General features: G+C 39.0%; 1 protein-coding gene across 1 annotated transcript in view; it reads left to right on the forward strand.

Annotated features, from left to right (window-relative positions):
• The first annotated feature begins 13,730 nt into the window (after positions 1-13,730).
• The window catches only part of NETO1 (neuropilin and tolloid like 1), a 66,628-nt gene continuing 58,691 nt past the window's right edge, over positions 13,731-21,667 (forward strand). Inside the window, exons 1-3 of the mRNA XM_008505499.2 lie at positions 13,731-13,951; positions 17,492-17,545; positions 19,075-19,212. Coding sequence (XP_008503721.1) covers positions 13,924-13,951; positions 17,492-17,545; positions 19,075-19,212 — 220 coding nt within the window. The 5' untranslated portion in view covers positions 13,731-13,923. The remainder of the gene's footprint in view (positions 13,952-17,491; positions 17,546-19,074; positions 19,213-21,667) is intronic.

The raw sequence follows: 21,667 nt of genomic DNA on the forward strand, positions 1-21,667 counted from the left end.
TTTTTTATGTGTAAAAAGCATTAAAAATTTAACTAAAATTTACATCCTTCTATTTAAAATAAGAACTCTATAACATTTTTTCAATTAAATAATTGTCAGAAAGATAAAGAATTATTTAGCAGAATTTTTTTCCTTTACATTGGACTGAGAAATAGCTGAACCATTCTTGTCATTTATTCCAGAGTTTGATAGAATGTGATAATTGACAGAAAAAGCCTATACAAATGGATAAACCTAAGAAAAGTCTAAGAAACTGAGAATGGACCTTAAAGATTAAAATGCTGAAAAAACTTTGTTTTTTCAAGATATGCTCATATCAGCAACAGTGGGCCAGTATTAACATGACACATGAGGACAGAGTAGCTTGCAAAAAATTTTGTCTCATATAATATCATGAAAATCTTGATAAAATTCTTTACCCATAAAAAGATGATGACATAAAATTTTATCTGTAGGCAGAGAACAGTTATTGAAGTACATCATAAACAAGTTTCACTGATCCTTAGTCAATGGATGGCCAATTCACTGAATGGCTAAATCCATTCTCTGAGCAGAGAATGAATGATTGAACATCTCTCTCTGGATGTCTCTGTTGGTAATGTAAATTCAGGAGCCAAATTCAGCAATGTTCTTGTGGATTATTATGCTTTACATTTAGAGTTTCAGACACTGTCTGCAATTTCTTCTACTTAACCTGAGATGATGAAGCCTCGTGGACTGTCCAACACAGATTTTGTGCTGTACCAATTAGTGTGACTAACATAATTTGAGTATTTTCTATGTCATTTTCTTTAGTACACACTGGAATGTTTTGCTTTGGTTCTTCTAGCTTGCAGGCATTTCATATTTTGGAAGAGTTAGGATTTTTTTAAGTGCAACAGTTTGATAGAAGAGGGTTGTTTGTGTTGCATTTTTTAAAAATTAAAACTTAAGCACTTATTGAAGTGAAACTTATTCTGGCAATGAGGTGGTTTCAAGAAAACACCTTTTGGGGAAATTTTTTTCTGTTTAACATTGGATTTTCTAGGAAAACTAAATAAATAAAACAAAAGGCCATGTTCAATATCTTGACAATTATTTAGGATGCAGCACCCCTAGGTTAAAATGTAGTCTGAACCAAGGAAAAAAAAAAAAAGTACTCAGATAAGATCTATCAGATGATCCCAGATGCAGGTTTCCTGTCTAACTCTTTAGAATTGCATTAGAGAAGACAAGTTCAGAGAGATGAACCTTGTGGTTGGGGAGAAAAAGGAGTATTTCCTTTGCTTCATGATTATAAAACCTTGCATCAGTTTCTCAGTCTTTATCTGCTGCACTTGCAGGCTAGATTTGTAATCCGCAACAAACTATTATTTATTAACTATGAAAATGAACCTGTTGTCTGTGTCTTTCTCCTCAGAATTTGATCTTTTAGTTTCCCTGGGCCATTAAATAGCAATTAAATTAGAAATTACAGGGAAAGTGAGGTATGACAGAGAGGGAAAGAAAAAGCCTCATCTGTTCTTGACAAAATTTACTTGTGCAAAATCTGCTTTTAAATCTACTTGTGCAAACTGGAATTTTCACCACATGGGAAGTTTTACTTCAGTTCAGCTGTGAGTTGAGGTAAGCATAACAGGCATAACTAATAAAGCAGACCCATGCTGTGCAAAGGAGCTTTGTAGTTACCCGAGCTAGCCCCAAGCAGTGCTGATATAGTCATGTGGCACAAAAAGTTCTAGAAAAGAAACCATGAGCTCCCTCCCATGAATGCCTTGTTGCTCAAGCTTCTTCAGGCCATGGTGATTATTCCATTGGAGCAGTAAGGAGGATCAGTCCTGGTTTGGGACCAGCCTTGCTATGCTCCAAAGCACTGCAGACACTCCTTCTGAGATTCACTGCTCCAAGGGGGAACAGAATCACCAAACAGAAGACTGTAAAATAGTGTTAGAAACCAAACTGCCTAAATCTCATGTTTCTTCCCATGCAGAGGGCCTTCCTTGAGTGTATTGTAATCTTGGATGATCTGGAGAATCTTTAAATTTATAACGCATAGGAAGCACTGCTCCACAGCTTCAAACAAGAAGTGGTTTTGACCTTACATCTTCTGTGGATGTATAGGTGGCAATTGCCATAACTGCACAACTGAGATCTGGCATCTTATGTGATATGAATATGATGAAAAGACCTATTATGTACCAGTTGATGATTTTTCTACTCAGCACAAGTTCAAATAGAATCAATAAGAAAAATACCACAGCACAACCAATAAATATCGTGCATGACCTTTCTAACTTGAATTTTGTCTTTTGAGTTAGTTTATAAATAGCAGGAATAGGACATATGCCTTTAATACATTTCAGCTTACACTTAAAATATATTAAATGATTCTGGCTTACAATTTTTTTATTTCATGTTCTAAGTACAAAGAAGCAGGACATTAGTATTTAGTGTTCTTTTAATTAAAATAGCAGTTTACTCTAAGCCATGGAATTAATTACTTTTCAAAATGCTTCTCTGCTTCACTAATAAAGTTTGGCAGTTTTCAAACAGAATAACTAAACTTGAGCCTATGCATTGTAGAAAGCTAATGTAGAAAATTCAGTGTAAGCTAAACTGTAATTTAAAATACTGTCATGTGCAAGTGCATATTATTTGTTTAAAAATGAAGACCTCTGTGAAAATTTTCCTATGTGCACTGTGAATGAAAGGCCACTCAAAAGATGGAAGTGAGAGCTAATTTTAACATTACTGAACTAATGATAGTAAATTTTGTCCCAGCTATGACTTTAAAGAGAGTTGATTATTTTTTCATGAGCCCAGCCCTTGGAAAGAAATTGTTTTCATTTTGCAGAAAATGTGTACTAAAAAATGCTAGGTTTTAACATGTTTTTTTCTTCATAATGAAGAAGTCTTACAGGACTTAAATGTTAGGATTTATATTTTAAACTTGAAATAGAAAAAAAATTTCTTCTAGTTAACAACTTCCTGGTGTAAATAATAGCCACTCTGTATTTATAACTATCTTCTTGGACAAATTACAGCCTTTTTACCTACTAATGCCTTGTTCCAAACTGTACAACAATTTTGCCTCATTTAGAATATTTTGAAGCCAGTCTCCTAAAAGTAAAACCCCTGTGTATACAGAAGAAGAAAAATACCCCCCTATAACTACAGGCATTAATATAGTATGTTCCTACATAAGGCAACTGATGTCTGAAAAGATCCAAGGACAGATTTGTAATCAGTATGTTCTGTGCCATTACAAACAGGGACTGGTTGAACCATATGTGCTGCTGTTGTGGTTTGACCCTGGCAGGCAGCTCAGCCCCTCACAATCACTCACTCAGTCTCCCCCAGCAGGATAGGGGATAGAATCAGGAAGGTAAAAGTGATAACTATGGGTCGAGGTAATGTGAACAAGTAAAGGAAAAGCCACACAGGAGATAAAGCAAAACAAGGAATCCATTCACTATTCCCCACCAGCAGGCAGGTGTTCAGCCATCCCCAGGACAGCAGGACTCCATCACGCATGACTGTCATGTTAGAAGGCAAATGTCGTAACTCTGAACACCCCCCCTTCTTTCCTTTTTCTTCCTCCTCGCAGTGTATATTGCTCAGCATGACATCATATGATATGGAATATGCCTTTGGTCAGCTGGGATCAGCTGTCCCAGCTGTGTCACCTCAAAGCTTCTTGTGCACCCCCAGACTACTGGCTACTGGGATGGGCTGAGAAGCAGAAAAGGCCTTGACTGTGTGACCACAGCTCAGGAGCAGCTAAAATGTCCCACTGTTATCAGCACTGTTTACAGCACAAATCCAGAACATAGCCCCATACCAGCTACTATGAAGAAAATTAACTCTCTCCCCAAACCTGTACATCTCCTCAGGCAATACTAACCTCCAGACATTTGGGGTGCTAACACTCCCTGAAGCAGCCGTCACCAGCCCCATTTCTGTAGGTGCTGTTGGGGCAGTGACTCTTTGGGATGTTTTTTTAATGTACTGCCCATGTCAACTGCCTCTGGTGTGGGGTTGCTACCACCTGAATTTTCTTGTATTGCTGCGAAGCTCAGTGGGATTCTTTTTTTCATTTATGGTCACTGTGTTAAAAAGTCAAACAACAGTTGGAGGAGGTATACTGGGTGGTATGACCCTGAATAAATTCTATCCTGGTGGGGGTTGTCTCTGAGTACTTCTGTCACATGAATTCAGGTCCTGAGGCATATATGGGTTCCTACTGTCAGATGTTGATCTAACACTTAATAGTGGAGCTTCCTGGATTTTTAAATATTTGTAATGAAACAATTTTACCTGAGAAGAATTGTCTGCAGTGTTATCACTTAATATCCAGGTATCTCCATTAAGAGTAAGTCACACTTGCCTTAATGTATCTACTCTTCTATCCTCTGCCAACCTTCCCTTTTGTCCCCACCTCAAGACTGAGAACGCAGCAATACAATTCAAGTTAAAATGATGTGTTAATCTAGAAGCTAGTAATTAAAATGGGACTTCATATGTACTGATAAATATGTATCCAACATTTTCAGTGAAATTTTACTGATTTACACCTGCTGACCAAGCTAGGTTTCTGCTTCTAATCCAGAGTTCCTGTATAACTCTTTCTCTTTTACTGTCATCTCAATCTAGTTTTCCGTACATAATTTATCTACCTGTAGCTCTGCTGTATATGCAATGTATACAACTTGTCTGCTAGATATAGCAAAGATGCTGATTTGGCAGTTAGCAAATTGCATGCAGAATTTAAATTTCTTTTCTCTAAAAGATTATAAATAAGTGCCCTTTTTGAACCAGGTTTACAGTAACGAATATTTTCATGCTTTCTACCAGTAACTAATTTGACTCCAAAACGTGTGACCTGCCACTGCCTCTCATACTCTCTCACAAAAATGAAAAGCTTGTTAAGACAGCACAATTCATCTTCTTCTTTGCACAGCACAGCATTACAAACTTTTCATGTAAATAATAAAGGCTACCTGCCCTGCCTCCCTACTCTAAAAGAGAACATTTGTCTTAAAATTTAAGTTGAATTCTATTAATAAACCTATTGAAAAATGCATTTAATAATAGTATTTTCCTAAACAATATTGAAATAAAAATTAGTTTAACTTTCCAATTTTTTTAATTCCATACTATTAAGTAGGAGAAATGGTGCTGCTTTGTCTTAATAAGGAGGTCTTTTGTAAATGCTAAAGAGAGTATTTAATGAGCTTCAGGAAAACATGCAAGTATCTTTATTCCTAAACTAAGCTTTGCCTTAAGATGCAATGAAGAACAGATACTTATGGTCCCTAGAGACACCGTATTATTATTAAATACAATTTTCAGGTGGGACCTCCATTTGGTATTTGGACACATTTATTGTAAATTGATTTACTGGACAAAGATGCAGGGAAATCTTCAGTGGGATGCCTCAGAAGTGAAGATGAATCAGCTAATAGTTACTGTCACCAGAACATGGCTATAAAATCCACTTTATCTGTATATTGTGCTGAGGTACCAACAGAATCAGTTGTTAGACTGTAACTTATTATCACAATAGCGATCTTCCCTATTTTCAGATGTTTTCTGTTCCAATACACAAATGAATTCTGTGTTATCATATATGCATATAAGCAATTAAATATACCAGAAGAATTTTCCTTTCCCCTGTAACTCAAAAGCGAAAGTTCTTCTTCAAAACAGCAGCAGGAGCAAGGTCCAGAACTGTCTTACTCGAATGACCAAACGTTTCCTGCAGTCCATCAGCAGCTTCTGTTGGCTACCTCTGGGCACTGGAGTACTCCTGTGGAGTATGCAGTCAGTTGATTTTACTGAGAAATCCATCCTAGAATTTACATTTCACTCCTCCATTTTGAAGTCTTCCAGTTTTATGAGATGCTTTTGCTTAACATTTTCTCAAGCTGGCATCATGTGGAGAGCATCATTCCCCCCCCCCCCCCCCCCCTTTTTCTAGGACTGAGTAAAATGTCTGCATGAACTCCTATTAATTCCAGTAAATATGGAAATTAATGTTCTAACTTGTATAAGTACTCATACTTCAGTTGTCATAGTTCATAAAAGTTGAAGTTAGAAACCTCAAAGTTGGCTCAATCCTAGTTTTCATTAGACAAGATAAAGCAGTAGTATTGTGAATACCTAATTCCAAAAATCTGCATATGTGTATGACTACATTTATTTATACATGTAGCATCTGATTTTAGGAAGATACAAAAATGTGAAATACAGCTTCGGATATAAAATTGAAAGATGTCTTGGATATTTTTCAGCTTTGAAAAATTCACAAACTTTCATTTGTGTAAATATGAATCACAGAGGAGCAATTTTCCTATCCAAGGGCTTACTTTCAGGATTAAAAAACAGGTAGGTATAAAAGCACTATAAACCGTTCTTAATACTTTTAATCCTTTAATATCATATTGTTCTTGAATCTAGCAAAGTCTTTCTTAACATTAAACAGCCAGTTTAGCAATAAAGTCAAACAGAAGGACTGTTAAAATATTTACCCTTAATATATAGCATTATATTTGTAATTTATTACTTCATAATAAATACCAGATGCCATTCTGCTGTTGCATTTGGTTTTGCAATAGATCTTAAATTATTATACCAATATTTGATTACACAGTGGTTGCCAGGTTTAAAGATTCATCCTTAGCTGTAATATAAATATATGAGCCTTCCATCTCAAATATGTATCAGTCACTGTTATCTGGCACCAAAATTTGGTAGAACTTTATTGATTTAATATTAGTGATTTTGTTTATACTGTTCTATGTAAAAAAGATTTTGACTTTCACAGAAAATGTCCATTGTGTCGAAACATTCTTGGAAAAAAACAAAAATAGAAATTTTAAAAAGTTCTCATTATATGAGAACTTATAGAAATTCTGTAAGCATTGAGTTTTCTATTTAAAAATTTTTTTTAGCTTTTGCCATTTCAATATTCAGTTTTCACTTCAGCATATTTGCATGGTTTATCTTCCACGGTCACCTTCAAATTCTTAGCCTGTGATTGATGATACAAAATATAACTTTGGGAAAAGTTTACTAGGAGATTCATGTGCTCTTACAATAATTTATTTGAAAAGTGATTATGATTTGTTCTTGTTATTTTTTCTTTTATTTTATTTATTTTACATTACGTGCTTGGCCAAAATTTCTACTGGGTGAGTCGGAAAGTAGAAAATGTTTTCAAATATTCAAGTTTAACACATTTCTTCCAAATGTTGTCAGTAATAAGCATGGAATTTCAAGAGCTCTTCAAGACAGCAGTATGTATACATTTAATTCATAAACCAATTCATGATGTGAATTAAAAAAAAAAATTCCCATATTCTCTACTAAGAAATTCCATTCAGAAGGATACTTTCTCTTGGAATGCTAAAATCAAAGGTTTTGTCAACTGTACCTCAGCCTAAAAATGTGAATCCTGGTTAGCACTTCCACAGGTATCATTTTCTCCAGAGGGACAGTTTTTTTTCTAGGTCAGTGGTCTCCAAACTTTTTTGATTGCAGGTAAACTCACCAGTTCATGGATTGCACAACAAATATTTTTTTAATTCATTCCATTTCAGACTGAGATTAACCACATGGGAAGGAAATGAACAGACAAACACACATCCTGTAGAAGGCCATTTTCTCTTTGAAATCTTGGAGTATCATGAAAATCAAAAGTGCATGTAGTAAATCCTAAGCTAATCATGAATAACTCTGAAGATAAGAAATACCTGTTTAAATGCTTTCTTTTCATATGCAAGTATTATCACCCAGACTAGCTCACAGGGGTAAAACACACTTCAGATTCTAATAAAAGTTTGTGAAGTGTTCTGTCTGTTGTGTTCAGAAAAGATTTTTCAGAGGGCACAGACTCAGCGTCCTTGTGAACTGACATAAGAGAGGTCTGCAAATGCCTAGAAAATGGATTTTATTTTAAGGGACAAAAAAGTATCATTTTCCTGATATCAAGCAGGTACCAGTTCCTTCATTGAAGGGGTTGTCAGGCATTGGAATAGGCAGCCAAGGGAAGTGTTGAAGTCACCGTCCCTGGAGATATTCAATAAATATGTAGATGTGATGCCTAAGGACATGATTTAGTGGTTGACTTGCAGTGCTAGGTTAAGAGTTGGACTTGGTGATCTTAAATGTTTTTTCCAGCCAGGGTGACTCTGTGTTCCTATGCCACTCAATAAGTGTTTCATTACAGAAATAATAGAGAATATTTCAGTTTTTCTTGTTTCAGCTTCTATCCCAGTTGAAAGAAATAATGAATGTCCACATTAGTAAGTAACTCAGCTTATTAGTAATGAGCTTATCTGAAGGATGAAGAGGTTGGTACTGAGATCTCCATGCCTTCTTTGTACCTGTTTTAAGGGCTGTTTATTTTGCACTAGTTTAAACCTTGGACTGTGGACTTCATGTCCTTAAGAAGCTGGAAAACATACTGCTCCTGGAACACATCTCTCTGCTGAGTTTCATCCATAAGATTGTGTGAGTTTTCAATCCAAAATGCAGGAAGTGGGGGCAATTGGGACAAAGCCACACTCCTAATCTGAACTAAAACATGAACATAGATGATCTATAGGCTTGGTGACTCATTTTAGCATTTTCAAATGTCACACTGTGTATAGCTACATTATTCTGAGACTGTAGTTTGGATTTACTACATTCTAGCAACAAATACCACTCACAAACAGATTGTGACAAAAAAGTGCATCAGTGATGACACACAGCAGCACAGAATCCACACTGTATTTCAAAAAGTGCAAAGAAGTGAAATAGCACTTAGTTCTTCTTTCCAGCCCTCAGATGGAATAGATTTTTCTTCATAAATCAGCAAGCTTATGTCTCCTTTGTTTCATAACTTTGCTGTTTCTTACTTCAATGAGTCTTTCAGTAGGAATGTGTGAGTAACTCTGGCAACTTTCAATACTTTGATTCTTTCATCTACACAAAGAGGAATTAATTTACTTAGTTGTTAAGGGGCATAGTTAGAGCAGCAGTCAATGGCAAAGAAAGGATAAGACAAGACTATCTGAAATGGATGGTCACAAAAGGTGCAAATGCAGATCAGCTTCTGTTTTAGCAAGAAAGATTTTAATGTACAAAGGTAGAGGGGCAATTTACCTAGGGTGCCTTGATGCTGGGAAATTTTAAACTGAGACTGAGTAATTTTCCATTCAAACTGAAACTGCATAATCTCCTTTGGTTCCAGGAGAAAATAACGCTGATATATTGTCCAATTCTGTTACAAGTGAAAACAAGTTAAATCAGTCCTGAATATTAAGAAACTTATTTTTCTCACTAATCAAAAATATGAAACTCCCCTCCTTTATGCTCCATTGCTCCCCATTGCTTACAGAATAACAAAATCACAGAATGGTTGAGGTGGGAAGAAACCTCTGGAGGTTGTCTGGTCCATCAACTTTGCTCAGGCAGGGCCACCTACAGCCTGTTGCACAGATCTTCCTGATGCTATTTACCATATAAAAACATAGAGTAATAATAGAAAAAAGAAAATAAGGCAAATTATTTTTTTTTTCTTTTGTGATTGAAACACCAGTATAATACAGTTCAGAAGCAAAAGCTTTTCTTCTGTCAGAAGTTGTCCAGTCATTCCTTTAGCTCTCAATAGGAAACTGTACACTTCTGCTTCTGACAAATTTGTTAGGAATTTTTTTTTTGTTTGCAATTTTAAATTTTATAATCTAAATTTGAAAATGTCCTTAGATCGATTTCCAAAATGTTGATCTCCTATCTGCCATGCTAACCATCCCCAAGTATATCAATGTCTTAACTTATCCGTAAGATGTTAGATCACAAGAAGGAAGTGTTTCTGAATATATATATATATACTGCTGAATAAAATTTTCTGGGTTCTAACAAACTCCCATGAAAATCAATAGAAATACTCATCTGTGAAAGAGTCTGATAGAATATTCTAGATGAAGAGATTACCATGTAATGGATGGTTTAAAACTACAAGCAGTAACATTTTATGTACTGAATCAAGGGACATAATTGTGTTTGTCTGACATACTTGCTTTTAAAAATGAGATTTCCGCTGACATCCAATAAAGATACATTTCTAATCTAAAAGTGTAGTGGTAAATCCATTTAATAAAGTAAGTCAACATTTCATGCTTTAGTTAATGCAAATACTTTCTTCCTTTTTTAGTTTACTGCCCAGTAGAAATGTAAGGATATGGTTATTGGTTAATGAAGGGATACAAAAATACACATTATGTATATAAAATATTTACCCCCACAAAACCAGAATAAGGAAAGATGTATGCTTGCTGGTGACCTGCTACCTTTTTAGAAAAAATATTTATCAAAATTCACATAAAGATTCACAGATTTTGTAACAAAATGAGATATAAAGAAAACAAAACCAAAGAACTACAGTGGTGAAGACTTTAGTAGTTGTCTGCAGTTCAAAATGTCAGACTCTACAGGAGGGACATTTATTGAGGTAGAGAGTGATTTTGACCAGTCTCTGACTTAAAAATGCTATGTGCTTGTTTATAAATATATTTGATCAAGCTTTTAGCATCCATCTATCTAATTCCTGAGATATCCCCTTAAAATCTCACTAGCAGAATACACAGTAGGCACTGTGTTCATTCCACTGTGGCTATTTTGTGGATGTCTCCCTCATTAGTTAATGGTGACTAACTAAATTTTAGCATATTTTAAACATATTTGGTATGTACCACATGGTATTTGCCAGTAATACTGCAATGGTGTCCTTAAAATTAAGAGTATGAATCAAGAGATCTAAGATCTTTAAAGACAGAAACACCCTTTTTCAGAAATGTAAAAATGTTGAAGCTCTCTGTTCTATGATGTGACACAGCACATTTTCTGAGAACAGCAAAATCAGCTGTTTTGTGCCAACTTATTTTACAACCCTTTTTTTTTTTTTTTTAAATAACTATAACTTGAAACTTAGCCATATGGATGCCTGCATCATCCTGCAGAAAAAACATCTGACTGTCTATAAACACTCTCATGAGTGTTTTCAACACTGTCTTTTTGAGTTACTCTACTGTTGCTTGACTAAGGCAGACTGCACATCTGTATTATAGAAGTTTATCCTGTGGATAAATCAGGTGACTTTCAAGTACTGCACAAATAAAGTTCTTCAGGTTGAGGTGGGAGAGAATAGGGAAGGTCAGAGAAAGTGCTGAGAGGGATAGAAAGCATAGTAGGACACTTTATTAAGATTAACAGCTGCGGACTTGATGCTCCTAATGGCAAAACAGATTACATGAAACATAGGTGAATCCTTTCACAGAGATTTATATCCTCTATATTCCTTATTCTAAGGGGCTTAATGGAGAGCCCCTTAGCTCAGCCCTGTGCCCTTCTCACCCAGCACGATTTTTAAACGCTCAGTCAGGCTGGCTGAGGTGCTGGCTAGATGACTGGTTGAATGGATGAATCCTGCTAGCCAAGACATCCTCAGACTTACCCTGATGTGCATGCCACTATTGCTGTCTGCAGTCTTAAGCATCGATGGTAGATATGTTCTTGATTTCAGAGTACATGGCATACAGTCCACAGGCTGAGGGAAAAAAAAAAAAAAAAAAAAAAAAAAAAAAAAAAAAAAAAAAAAGAGAAAAAACCCCCCAAAACATTCAAAACCCCTGAAACAAGCCGAGGTTCTTCGTTAAAACACGTCTTTCTCATCACTCACCTTTTGGAACAGCGCTGTCCCAAAGGGAGTAAAGACCCCTGCCTCATTAAAAACATGTCCCAAAGACAACAAGTGTGCCGACTACGTTGTTACAGCCCAGCAGACAGCCGGCAGACCCGGAAACAGGGGATCCTGTCCCCGGCGGGCAGCCCAGCTCCGCGGGTGCGCACTGTTCCTTCGCGCCGGGCCGCGGGGGCTGCCGCCAGTGCCCATCTGCGCCGTCCGACCTGCTCTTGCTTCCCCTTTGCCTTTTCTGTTCTAGGCAAAGGTGGATCCCGGACTGTTTTTTTATTTGTAATTGATTTACAGCCTCTACCCAGCACACTCCCGACTTCCACACACCCCAAGCCCCCACCAGCCGCTCCGGCTGCGTGCTTCCTGACACACTTTCCTCTTTGCAAGCGGGGTGAGCATCAGGTGCAGGCAAGGAGGAGCGGGGATGCCCCTGTCTCTGAGGCGCTGGCTGAGGCGTGGGGAGCCCGGGATAGGGACAGGAGCCCGGGAAAGGGACACAGTGTGCCCAGGACCCAGGTCGCCGTCTCTACTCCCACTCCTCCTCTTCCCCAGCCTTGCTGCTCCCATCGGGGATCCAACCCTGCTCCCCTCACAGTTCTGTGCGCAAAACTCCCCTTCTCCTCGCCCTCCCCCCCCCGATGCCCCAGAGTTGCGCTTTGCCTCATTTGTGACCGCCACTCTCCTCTCTCTTGAGCCGTGGGTGCCGTGGGGAGCCGGAGCTGGGGCGCTGCTGGAGGCGGCTGCCGGCTGCCGTGCCCCTATAAGGACGGTTCCCGGAGCCAAGAGGGGACGCTGCCCTTTCTCTCAGTCCATTTCTCCTCCCCTCTTGTTTTTCGCTGAGATCATTTCGGCTTCTCTCAGTACTCTTATTATTGATATGTTTTTCCCTTGCCTACTCTCCCCCCTCTCTTCCCGCCCTGGCCACTAGCCCTCTGCAATCTCGTCAAAGGGATGGGTGTTTGGGGTGGGATGTAGCTAGAGAGAAAGATAAGCCTGAGGGAGGAGGGGGGTGGGATCGAAAGGGAGAGTCTTTGCTGTCGTCTCTGGGCTGATTGGAAAAGGCAATCATTGTGTCTGCGGCCGAAGGATTATCAGCTAAACTTTTATTGCTCCCTTTTGTGTGTGTGTGTGTGTGTGTGTGTGTGTAGGAAGGGGATAGGGTGGGGGGTTAAATGAAGTCGCCTCTCACTGGGGAATTTTTTTTCAGTTTTCCTTTGGCAGGTGCAATTCAAGAAAGAACTCATGAGTATTTTGTCTGATCCATGAACTGAAAAGGGGATGGGTAATGATCCCTCTCCTCTTTCTTTCCCAGTTTTGAAATAATTTTTTACCCACCACGCCACCCTCCCTCCTTTCCCCTCCCCTTCCCCTGCACTGAATGAATGGAAGAGTCTCCAGGGTTTTCTTCTGCTTCTCGCCCTGGACTGGAGAAGTGAGGGGACACCTCTCTGCTCTCATCCATCTCTCTTTCCCTTCATCCATTCAGATTTCAGACGGTGCAATGTGTTTTCAGCTTCTTTCCACCGCTACCACTTGATACCATTGCTTCACGCCGGGAGAGGGTTTTGCAAAAATGGATTTGTTTGATTTTAAAGGATTTCTTCTGTAATACGAATCGCATTGCACACAAATATGACTAAATCCCCTATTTGGTAAATCTTTCTTTCCCCCACCCCTCCTCTTTGGGTTCCCTCCCGCCCGCCCCCACCCCTTCAGAGGAGCAAGCACAGGGAGCTGATGACGGACCCATTAATCCCTTCTTCAATGCATCAAAAGAAGCCGAAGGGCTGGGAGTCGCTGGGCTCGGAGTCCTGCAGGAAATGCTTCGATCTGCTTTTGGTTTTATATGAAACTGGTGACTAGGGGCTCGGCTCGCTCCGCCGCCGCCGCCCGCCGCCCGCCGGCACCTGGATGCGCGGGCCGCCGCCGCCGCCGCCGCCGTGCCCGCCACCGCGATGCAATGCTGCTGGTGATGCTGCTGGTAGCTGGGGTGAGATGGGTCTGAGCCCGGCGGTGATTATTTGAAGGCGGCGTGAGGGAGAGCGAGCGAGCGAGAGGAAGGGCTGCTCTGCTCCGCTGTGTGTGGGCTTCGGGATTTTCTTTTCTTCTTCTTTTCCTACTTCCATCCTCTCCCCGCCACTGGAAGTCCTCCCGTATCTAAATGGAATTAGTGGAGACCGAAGCCCCTTGCGTAAGGAACAGACATGACCCATGGGCGCAGCTTCTTTCACAGTGAGTATCTCTCCCTTCCCGCTCCCCGCGGCTGAGGACCGCCGCCGCGCACCGTCTCCTGCCCTCCGCTACCTCCACAACTAGCCGAACGGGACACCCAGACCTCCGTGGCGTGGGGGTAAATTCCCCTTCACGCACACACAACAAATACTCCCTTCCCCACCACTCTGCTGTACTGAGGGGGGCCGGGGGAGGGATGTTGGTGTCTGTCAGAGCGAGAGGGGCGAGAGGGGATGGAGGGTAGGCGGCCGTGCTCCTTGCGGGATGGAGGTTTTCACCTGGGCGCGACGCATTTGATGGGTTTCGGTGTAACAGGAGAGAGGGGGGAAAGGCCCCCGCCATCCGCGGCCGGGCGGTGCAGCGCTGTCCGGGTCTCGAACCGGGGTTTTGGACCTTGGGGCAGTGCCGAGAACCCCGGCGGGGGCGGCCACCGCGGGCGCGGACGCCGGTGGGATGCGGGGCGGGGGAGCCCACGTCGGGAGGAATGCTCTCGGAGCAGCAGGGAGGCACCGAAATGTAACAATTATTCATGGAAGACCCACTCTAAGGGTCTGAGGCTGCGTGGATGGCACCCCCTCTCCCACTCTTGTTATGCAGAGGGTCTTCTCTGTTGAAGGGGCTTGACTGGGTACAGTTTCTGCCATCACCTCTCTGCGCCCACACCTGTAAAAATAGCAGTGCTGTAGCCAGGTATTGCTTGTCCAACAACTCTTTGCTAGGCTAAGCCACATCCATGCCAAATCACAGCCTCCAAAAAGATGCCAGGACAAAAGATAAATCTCTTAATATAGAGATTGTAATGGAAAAATGCACAGATCCAAAAAGACACGAAGATGCGTAATCAGAGTGGCACTAGAAAGCATGATTATAATTACACCCCTGATTAAGAGGGAAAGAGGGAGGAGGAAGACAGAGAGAACGTAATAAGAAATTTAGTGGAAAGTTCTTTAAAATAATTCCCAAACCCAGATAATCACAATATTGTTGCCGTAATGCCAAAGCTTCCCTAGTGGCAGTTTTGAATGAGTGTGATTGGTCTTTTTTGGGTCTTTCCCCCTACACACCCCCCCCCTTTTCTTTCTCTCTTTGAGAAGCATTGTTCTTTACCCATGGCTTTAGAAAGAAAAAGTCCATAATTTTAGTTACTTTCTGGCAATATACAGATTTTGGTGATGCTGGTATTAATGTCATTTTATCACCAGTCTTTCTCTCTTTTTGGAAATATAAAAGAAGTATTTGACTTTATCCAAATGTTATATATGCAATGTCCAGAAAGAACCTTAATCTCTTCTTGTCTATTACATTTTATTATCAATAATACTTTTTGTCCTTATTAACAACGAATACTGGCATGATCATACGTAGGCATAGCTCTCTGCTTTGGAATAACGTGGCTTTGTGATTTGGAAGCATCCTTTCTAGTGGCTACAGCTGGAATGGAAAAGAACTGGTTTTTTCTCTAATTTTTGTAATAATTTCTCTGTGACTTGGGCCAGCTCTTTTCTCTGAACTTCAGTTTTTCCCATATAGAAAAGGAGGGGAGATCTAAAAGTTAATGGTACTCAAAACATACCTACAAGAATCAGATGTCAATTTTTATTAATTGCCTAAGAAGAAACATTTCTCACATACTTTATTTTTTAGCTGCTGTACCTCTTATTCTAGTTTCTGTGAATTTGTGGGCTGAAAGAACGCTGGCAGCTGGCTCTGTATTCTAACACCAATCTACCTTACACTACTGAGAAATTAGACTTTGACTGGTGAGGATTACAGGCACAGATGCTGTGTGTTCACCACATGAAACCCAGGTAAAGTAAGTGAGCAACTTAGTAAATGGGCGAATCCTTCATTGCGTGCAGATTCTGTACACAGATGGCAGGCTGAGTCCCAGCTAGCAGGAATTTCCAGAATCCACCCCTGAGTAAGGGAAGGGCATGAATGGTGTGGTAGCATTCAGATGCAAGCAGAAGATGTAATAATGATCTCACTGAATGCCCATGACACAGAAGAGTTTTTAACTACCAGGTCTGCCAACATCCCTGTCTGTTAGCTGAAGGATTCAAAAAGACACAGGGCCTGTGAGCCTGACCAAGAAATACTGATTATGATGCCAAGCCTTCATTTTCCGACAATTTCAGACTTTCCCTACTTAATAAGGAGCCATCTTCCATACCTCAAACCCTCTGTCATACAGGAAGGGCTAAAGCCATAGAAATACAGATCTCAGTGCAGAGTACTAGAAATATGGAGTGACTGGCTTCCTCTGGGGTAAAAATTGCCCAAAATTTGCAGTATGAAAACTGAAAAGTATGAAAACACAGTCCATGAAGGGATTACTTAGGTAGAAAGTTACTAGCCTATGATGACTCAGGTGTCTCTTAGGGATGAAAAGAGGAAAGTATGCCATTCAGTAACATTTGCTATAGGCTACAGGTCCATCAGTTCCTCATCATAGTCACAATACAAATGGCAGCTGAGACATCCCAAACTATGCAGAACATTCAACTTCATCACCACTATAACTTCAGTGCAGTCTGAGCACTATGCCTGTGCTTAACTCCAAACTAACAGGGGTCAAAACATTCCAAGAACTGATGGATTTGTTCTTTTAGACTCTTACTATTCCACTTTTTCCAGTTGCCAAAGAAGATACAGGCAATGACAAGAAAATGCTATCATCAATGCGTGATTTCTTTATCAAGTATCTAGCTATTCACTATGATCTTCCAAAGCAATTTAATTAAGAGTGGCCTAAGTATTTGCCTCTTAGCTTTTCTAGTTCAAATATTATATTCAGAAACTCCCAGAAACTCAGGAATTATCTCCAGGTTGAAGTCCATCTCAGAAAGGTCACGTTTGTTCCCAAGAGGCAGAGCTGCCCTATCATGGTTGGAGATAGGAGAGGTATTTGTAAAATGGGCTGCAGATTCACTGCAGCACAAAGCAACACCCTCTCGACAAGTCAAACAAACTAGATTAATGAGACTGTTAAGCACACACAATAATTTGCTTCACTGGGGATTTGCAAATGCTTTGATGGATGTGAAGAACCCAACCTCTCACTTCTTTTATACTCCCAGTACTCATTTTCAAATTTTATTATGCCATGGAGACACACATTAGTGGCTCCAATGGCACTGAATCTTAGCAGGCTTCTATCCCCTTATCCCCCTCCCACTTTTCTATTATTGGCCCAAACTATTATTATATAAATAAATGTTGGCAAAATGTTTTTCCATCATATTACCAAAGCCCAAACAAACAAAGAAAACTGGGAGGAAAACAGCAGTTTGGGTTTTTTTGGTTTTTTTTTTTGTTGTTGTTTTAAACTGAAAAGATCTCTTTATTCGGATGTATCTACAAAGACAGAAAATGAAAAAACATGTTTCTACAAAACGTGCAGTTTAAAGTTACAAGTAAACATGACACTTTTTTTCAGCTAAGTTCTATTTAACTTGCATTCTTATATTATAAATGTTGACAACTGTTTTGACTGCAAGAACTATCACACTGTGTCATCTAATGTATTTTCTCTTCCAGTTGTAGCAAGTCTAATCATCCTACATTTGTCTGGGGCAACCAAAAAAGGAACAGGTATGTAAACTTAAGGCATTTTTTCAGTCATTTTATTGGAGACTAAAGTATGGATTTGAGTTATTCAGGTTTTGAAATCTTTTGTACTTCACCTGCTTCCACAGTCTGTCCTCTGTTCATTTTTTTTGAGTATTAGTGTATCTGCAAAACCAGAAAAATTTGGTAGTACTTTTTTTTAACAAGTTAGTGACCTGATCCACAGTTGGTTCTATCTGAAGACTCAGCCTGACTCCACTCACAGACTGTAAAGTGTCCCCACTTTAAAAATGGGATGTTGTTTGGGCACTGAGCTATCTACTCGCAAGATCTTTTTTCTTGTTAAATTGGAATTTTAAAATCTGAAATTGGTGGGGATGGAAAGAGGTTTTTAAAAGCCCTGGCTAATAAGTGGGTTGAGAGCCAAGCAGGGAGAGTTGCTAATAATGGTGTGTGTCTGAATTTGTGTCTGACAGGCCAGAATTCATTTCAGGAAATTAGGATCCATGTTGTCCTTAGCTTTGGATACAGACCAGGAAGAAAGAGAAATGCTTACAAAGTCAGATCTTTAAAATAATCTTTGGAAGCTGCATGTTTCCCTCCATTGATCATAACAGACAACTCAGCTCTACACATTAGAGTCTTAAGTTAGATGGATATAACTCTCTCACTGAGCAAAGCACAATGGTCCTTTTTGGACACCTGGATGAGGTCTAGAACCAACTATCCCTCCTTTTAATACAAGCCTAGGTATCTTCCCCTCCAAAAAAATCCATCCTAATTTAGCCTATTTGTTAAAGCATGATGCCCGGGAAGCATTTCTTCATCTTCAGCCTGAACAGAGTCAAACCTTTGCCTCCAGGCTCTCGGCCAGAGTTCAGAAAGGAGAGCAAGAGTTTCAGAGCTAGAAAGAAAGCAAATAAGAAGGTCTGACTATTCCCTCTGATGATTCACCTAAGAGGAGGAAAGTTCTGGGCTGTGATTCCTGGCCTCAGAGCTATTTATTAATTTTACAGCAAACAGCAAGATAAAAATAATCTATGAAACCAGAAACCATAAATTCCCATGTCAATTGCTGTTCAATTAATATAGAGTCAAGCTACTGCAAATTAAAAGAAATTCTTGTATTCTATTCAAAATTCTGTGGCTTGTATTCCTTGTATCACAACATACAGCTTGCTGATAAAGCACATGCTTGAGTCTTCTGAGATATTTGAGTGGGAAAATCATGCCTCCTGTTTCTTGAGCATGTGCTTTCCCTACAAGTTTATTATTTAAAAAGCAATGCAACTGTGTGTTCCCCTAGATATCTAAACCTCTTCTCTGCTTTGAAAAAGTATTTTGAGTAAGAATTATATGGTTTTGCCCCTTAGGACTAGCCTTGCTTTCCCCCAGGTCAATGATCATATCCTTAAGAGTATGATCATCAATAGATAAAAAAGCTGAAGCCATGACAGAAGGGACAGTTTTATTCTATAGGAGAGTTCTAAATGTCATAGGGGCATAATAATTTGTGAGCTAATTATATAATGTTTAATATGATCATTTCACAGAAAAGCAAACTACTTCCGAAGGGCAGAAACCAGTGCAGTGTGGAACTTGGACAAAATATGCAGAAGGAGGCATCTTCACTTCTCCCAATTACCCCAACAAATATCCTCCTGACAGAGAGTGCATCTACATTATAGAAGGTGACCAGCTGAAGAATCTATATTCTATTATCAACTGTAAAAAAAACAAACCAAAACAAAAAACTCTTTTATTTTATTATATATGGAGAGTAGGTAAAGCCTATATGATCAGGATAAATCTTTTCAAGTCATCTATGCATTTATTTTAATTTAAATTTTTTAGAGTGTACTAGGAAATACTGGAGAATTTGCTTTGTTTTGTGACATCAGTCACAAAGTATTTCAGGTGGTAAGTATGCATTAGTCATTTAATAATGAGCACAGTATAATTTATTTGAGGGTATTCAGAGAACAAATTTAATCTAAAATGCTGTAACATGACAGAAGAGAGAATATTTCGAAATGAGTAAAAAAAGTGAACATAAGAAATGGAAATGCTTTTTATTTTTATATAGGCATTTTGAACTTCTCATAGGTGAAGAAGGGATGACAAGCATAGCTAGGGAAAGTACAGTAAAGAAAATCAAACAGAAAATACCTACCTATGAACGTAAAAACTGTTTTCTATCGAAGCGTTCAAGAGAAAGTAAATTAAAAAAAACAAAACCTCCAAAACCAGCCAACCAAACAAAAAACACAGAAAAACCCCAAAACATTAACATGAAACATTAATGTGAAAGACATGGCTCTTAAAGAGTAGAGAGCTGAAGGTGTGGAGGTAGTGTTAGAAAAGTCTAGAGGTATATTATAACCAAGTTACAGAGTTTATTTTCATCAGTCCTAGCATACTGGATATTGAAGGGTGTAGTGGAACAAAGCAATCAGACACCTCTGATTACCGAGAAGTGGGTGTGAGCCGGTATCAAATCCACCTGTGCCCAGTTAGGGCAGGCCCCCTATTGAGCATGTGCAAGACCAGGGGGCCAATAAAAGGTGAGGCTCACACCCACCATGCAGCTCACTCCTGAGCTAGCCAAGAGAGAGGCTGGTTGCTCTCAGAGCAGCAGATCATTCTTGCTGGTTCCACGTTTGTGAGCAGTAGGCTCAGAACACCTCTTGCGAGTCTATACCACTGTATTCGATCTTGGACGAGAGATTCATTCCGGCTACAGAAGGGATTGTTGTAAAAAGGAGTATGTGGGGAATAATAGAGGTTAGATACTGTTGGAGCTTAGAAGCAGAAAAGATGAATCAGGTACACAATGTTAAGTCACTGGAACCACAAAGATTCATTCATGAGTTATGAATACATGCAGAACACAACATTGATGCTTGTTTTCTCCATGCTTGATTGGACAAAGATTATTAACCACAAATGATAGAACTAGGAATCATAACAATATTTATTTTACTAAAGGTGCAGATAGTTCCAAGGCAGATTCTCAAAGGTTTACAGCTAATTCAAATCAAGTTAATTACTTTGGAACTCTTTGGTAGACACTTAGAAACCAGTCTGTCTTTCCAAATCTAGTGCTGACTTACTAAAAGAATGTATTTCATAAGCATCTTCCATGGAAATGGAAGAAATTAAATGTTGTATGTAATTAGGAGAAAAAAAATACAGCAAAATAACTGAGATCTCTGAAATCCACTTTTGTGCTAGGGAATCTGACTGAAGTTAGAAGTAAAGAGGTGATAATAAATAGTAGAGTCAAACGAACCCACTAAAAAAATATGTGCTTGTCCAGTCTTTCCTCTTAAGCGTGGAACTGAAAGTATGGTAAACGTTTAAGTCATTTCATGCTTTAGTAATGGACTGAAAATACAAATTAATAACAGCAACAACAACAACAACAACAATAATAATAATAACAATAATAATAATAATAATAAACTACTGATAGATTTAATATGTACTACACAGTGTTTTATATTTTTTACTTTATGCTGAAAGATTTGGGTATTTTTGCATATTTTAATCAAATTATCTTTCTAACATTCCTGTGAGATGATGAAGAAGTAAGCCTAGTTTATCTTCAAGGATGTGAAAGGCATCTTTCTTACAACCCTGGCATTTTTTCTCCCTGTCCAGCCATAATCAACAGTTTGGATTACAGCTGGGTATTTTAAAATCCATGATGACAGCAGCCAGAGCAGATAGAGCTATTTATCAGTATATAATTTGATGAGAATCATGCATTTTGCATAGCATTTTCATCTCTGATGTCCCGTTTATTTCTTCTAAAAAGATCAGGAATAGTCATGTTTGACAAGGGTCACAAAAATAAAGAGAGATATAGTAAGATGTCTGAACAATGATATTTTTTTAAGTAGCAGTTTTCAAAAGAGGCAAAAGAAGAAGCACCGAAGGACAAAAAAAGTATTTTGTAATTATAGACAATAATTTCTTCATATATATTCCATTTAAAAATATATAAAGATGGCAGAAAATTATAAAGACTGCTAGCATGTGAAAATCTTTCCCCATGTCTTTTGTCATCAGTGGAACTCATTGGCATATGACATTGAAGTTAAAGGACTGCAAAAAGGGGTTTCATTATTTTACTAATAACAA

Source organism: Calypte anna, chromosome 2 (genome assembly GCF_003957555.1).
Source record: "Calypte anna isolate BGI_N300 chromosome 2, bCalAnn1_v1.p, whole genome shotgun sequence".
Lineage (NCBI taxonomy): Eukaryota > Metazoa > Chordata > Aves > Apodiformes > Trochilidae > Calypte > Calypte anna.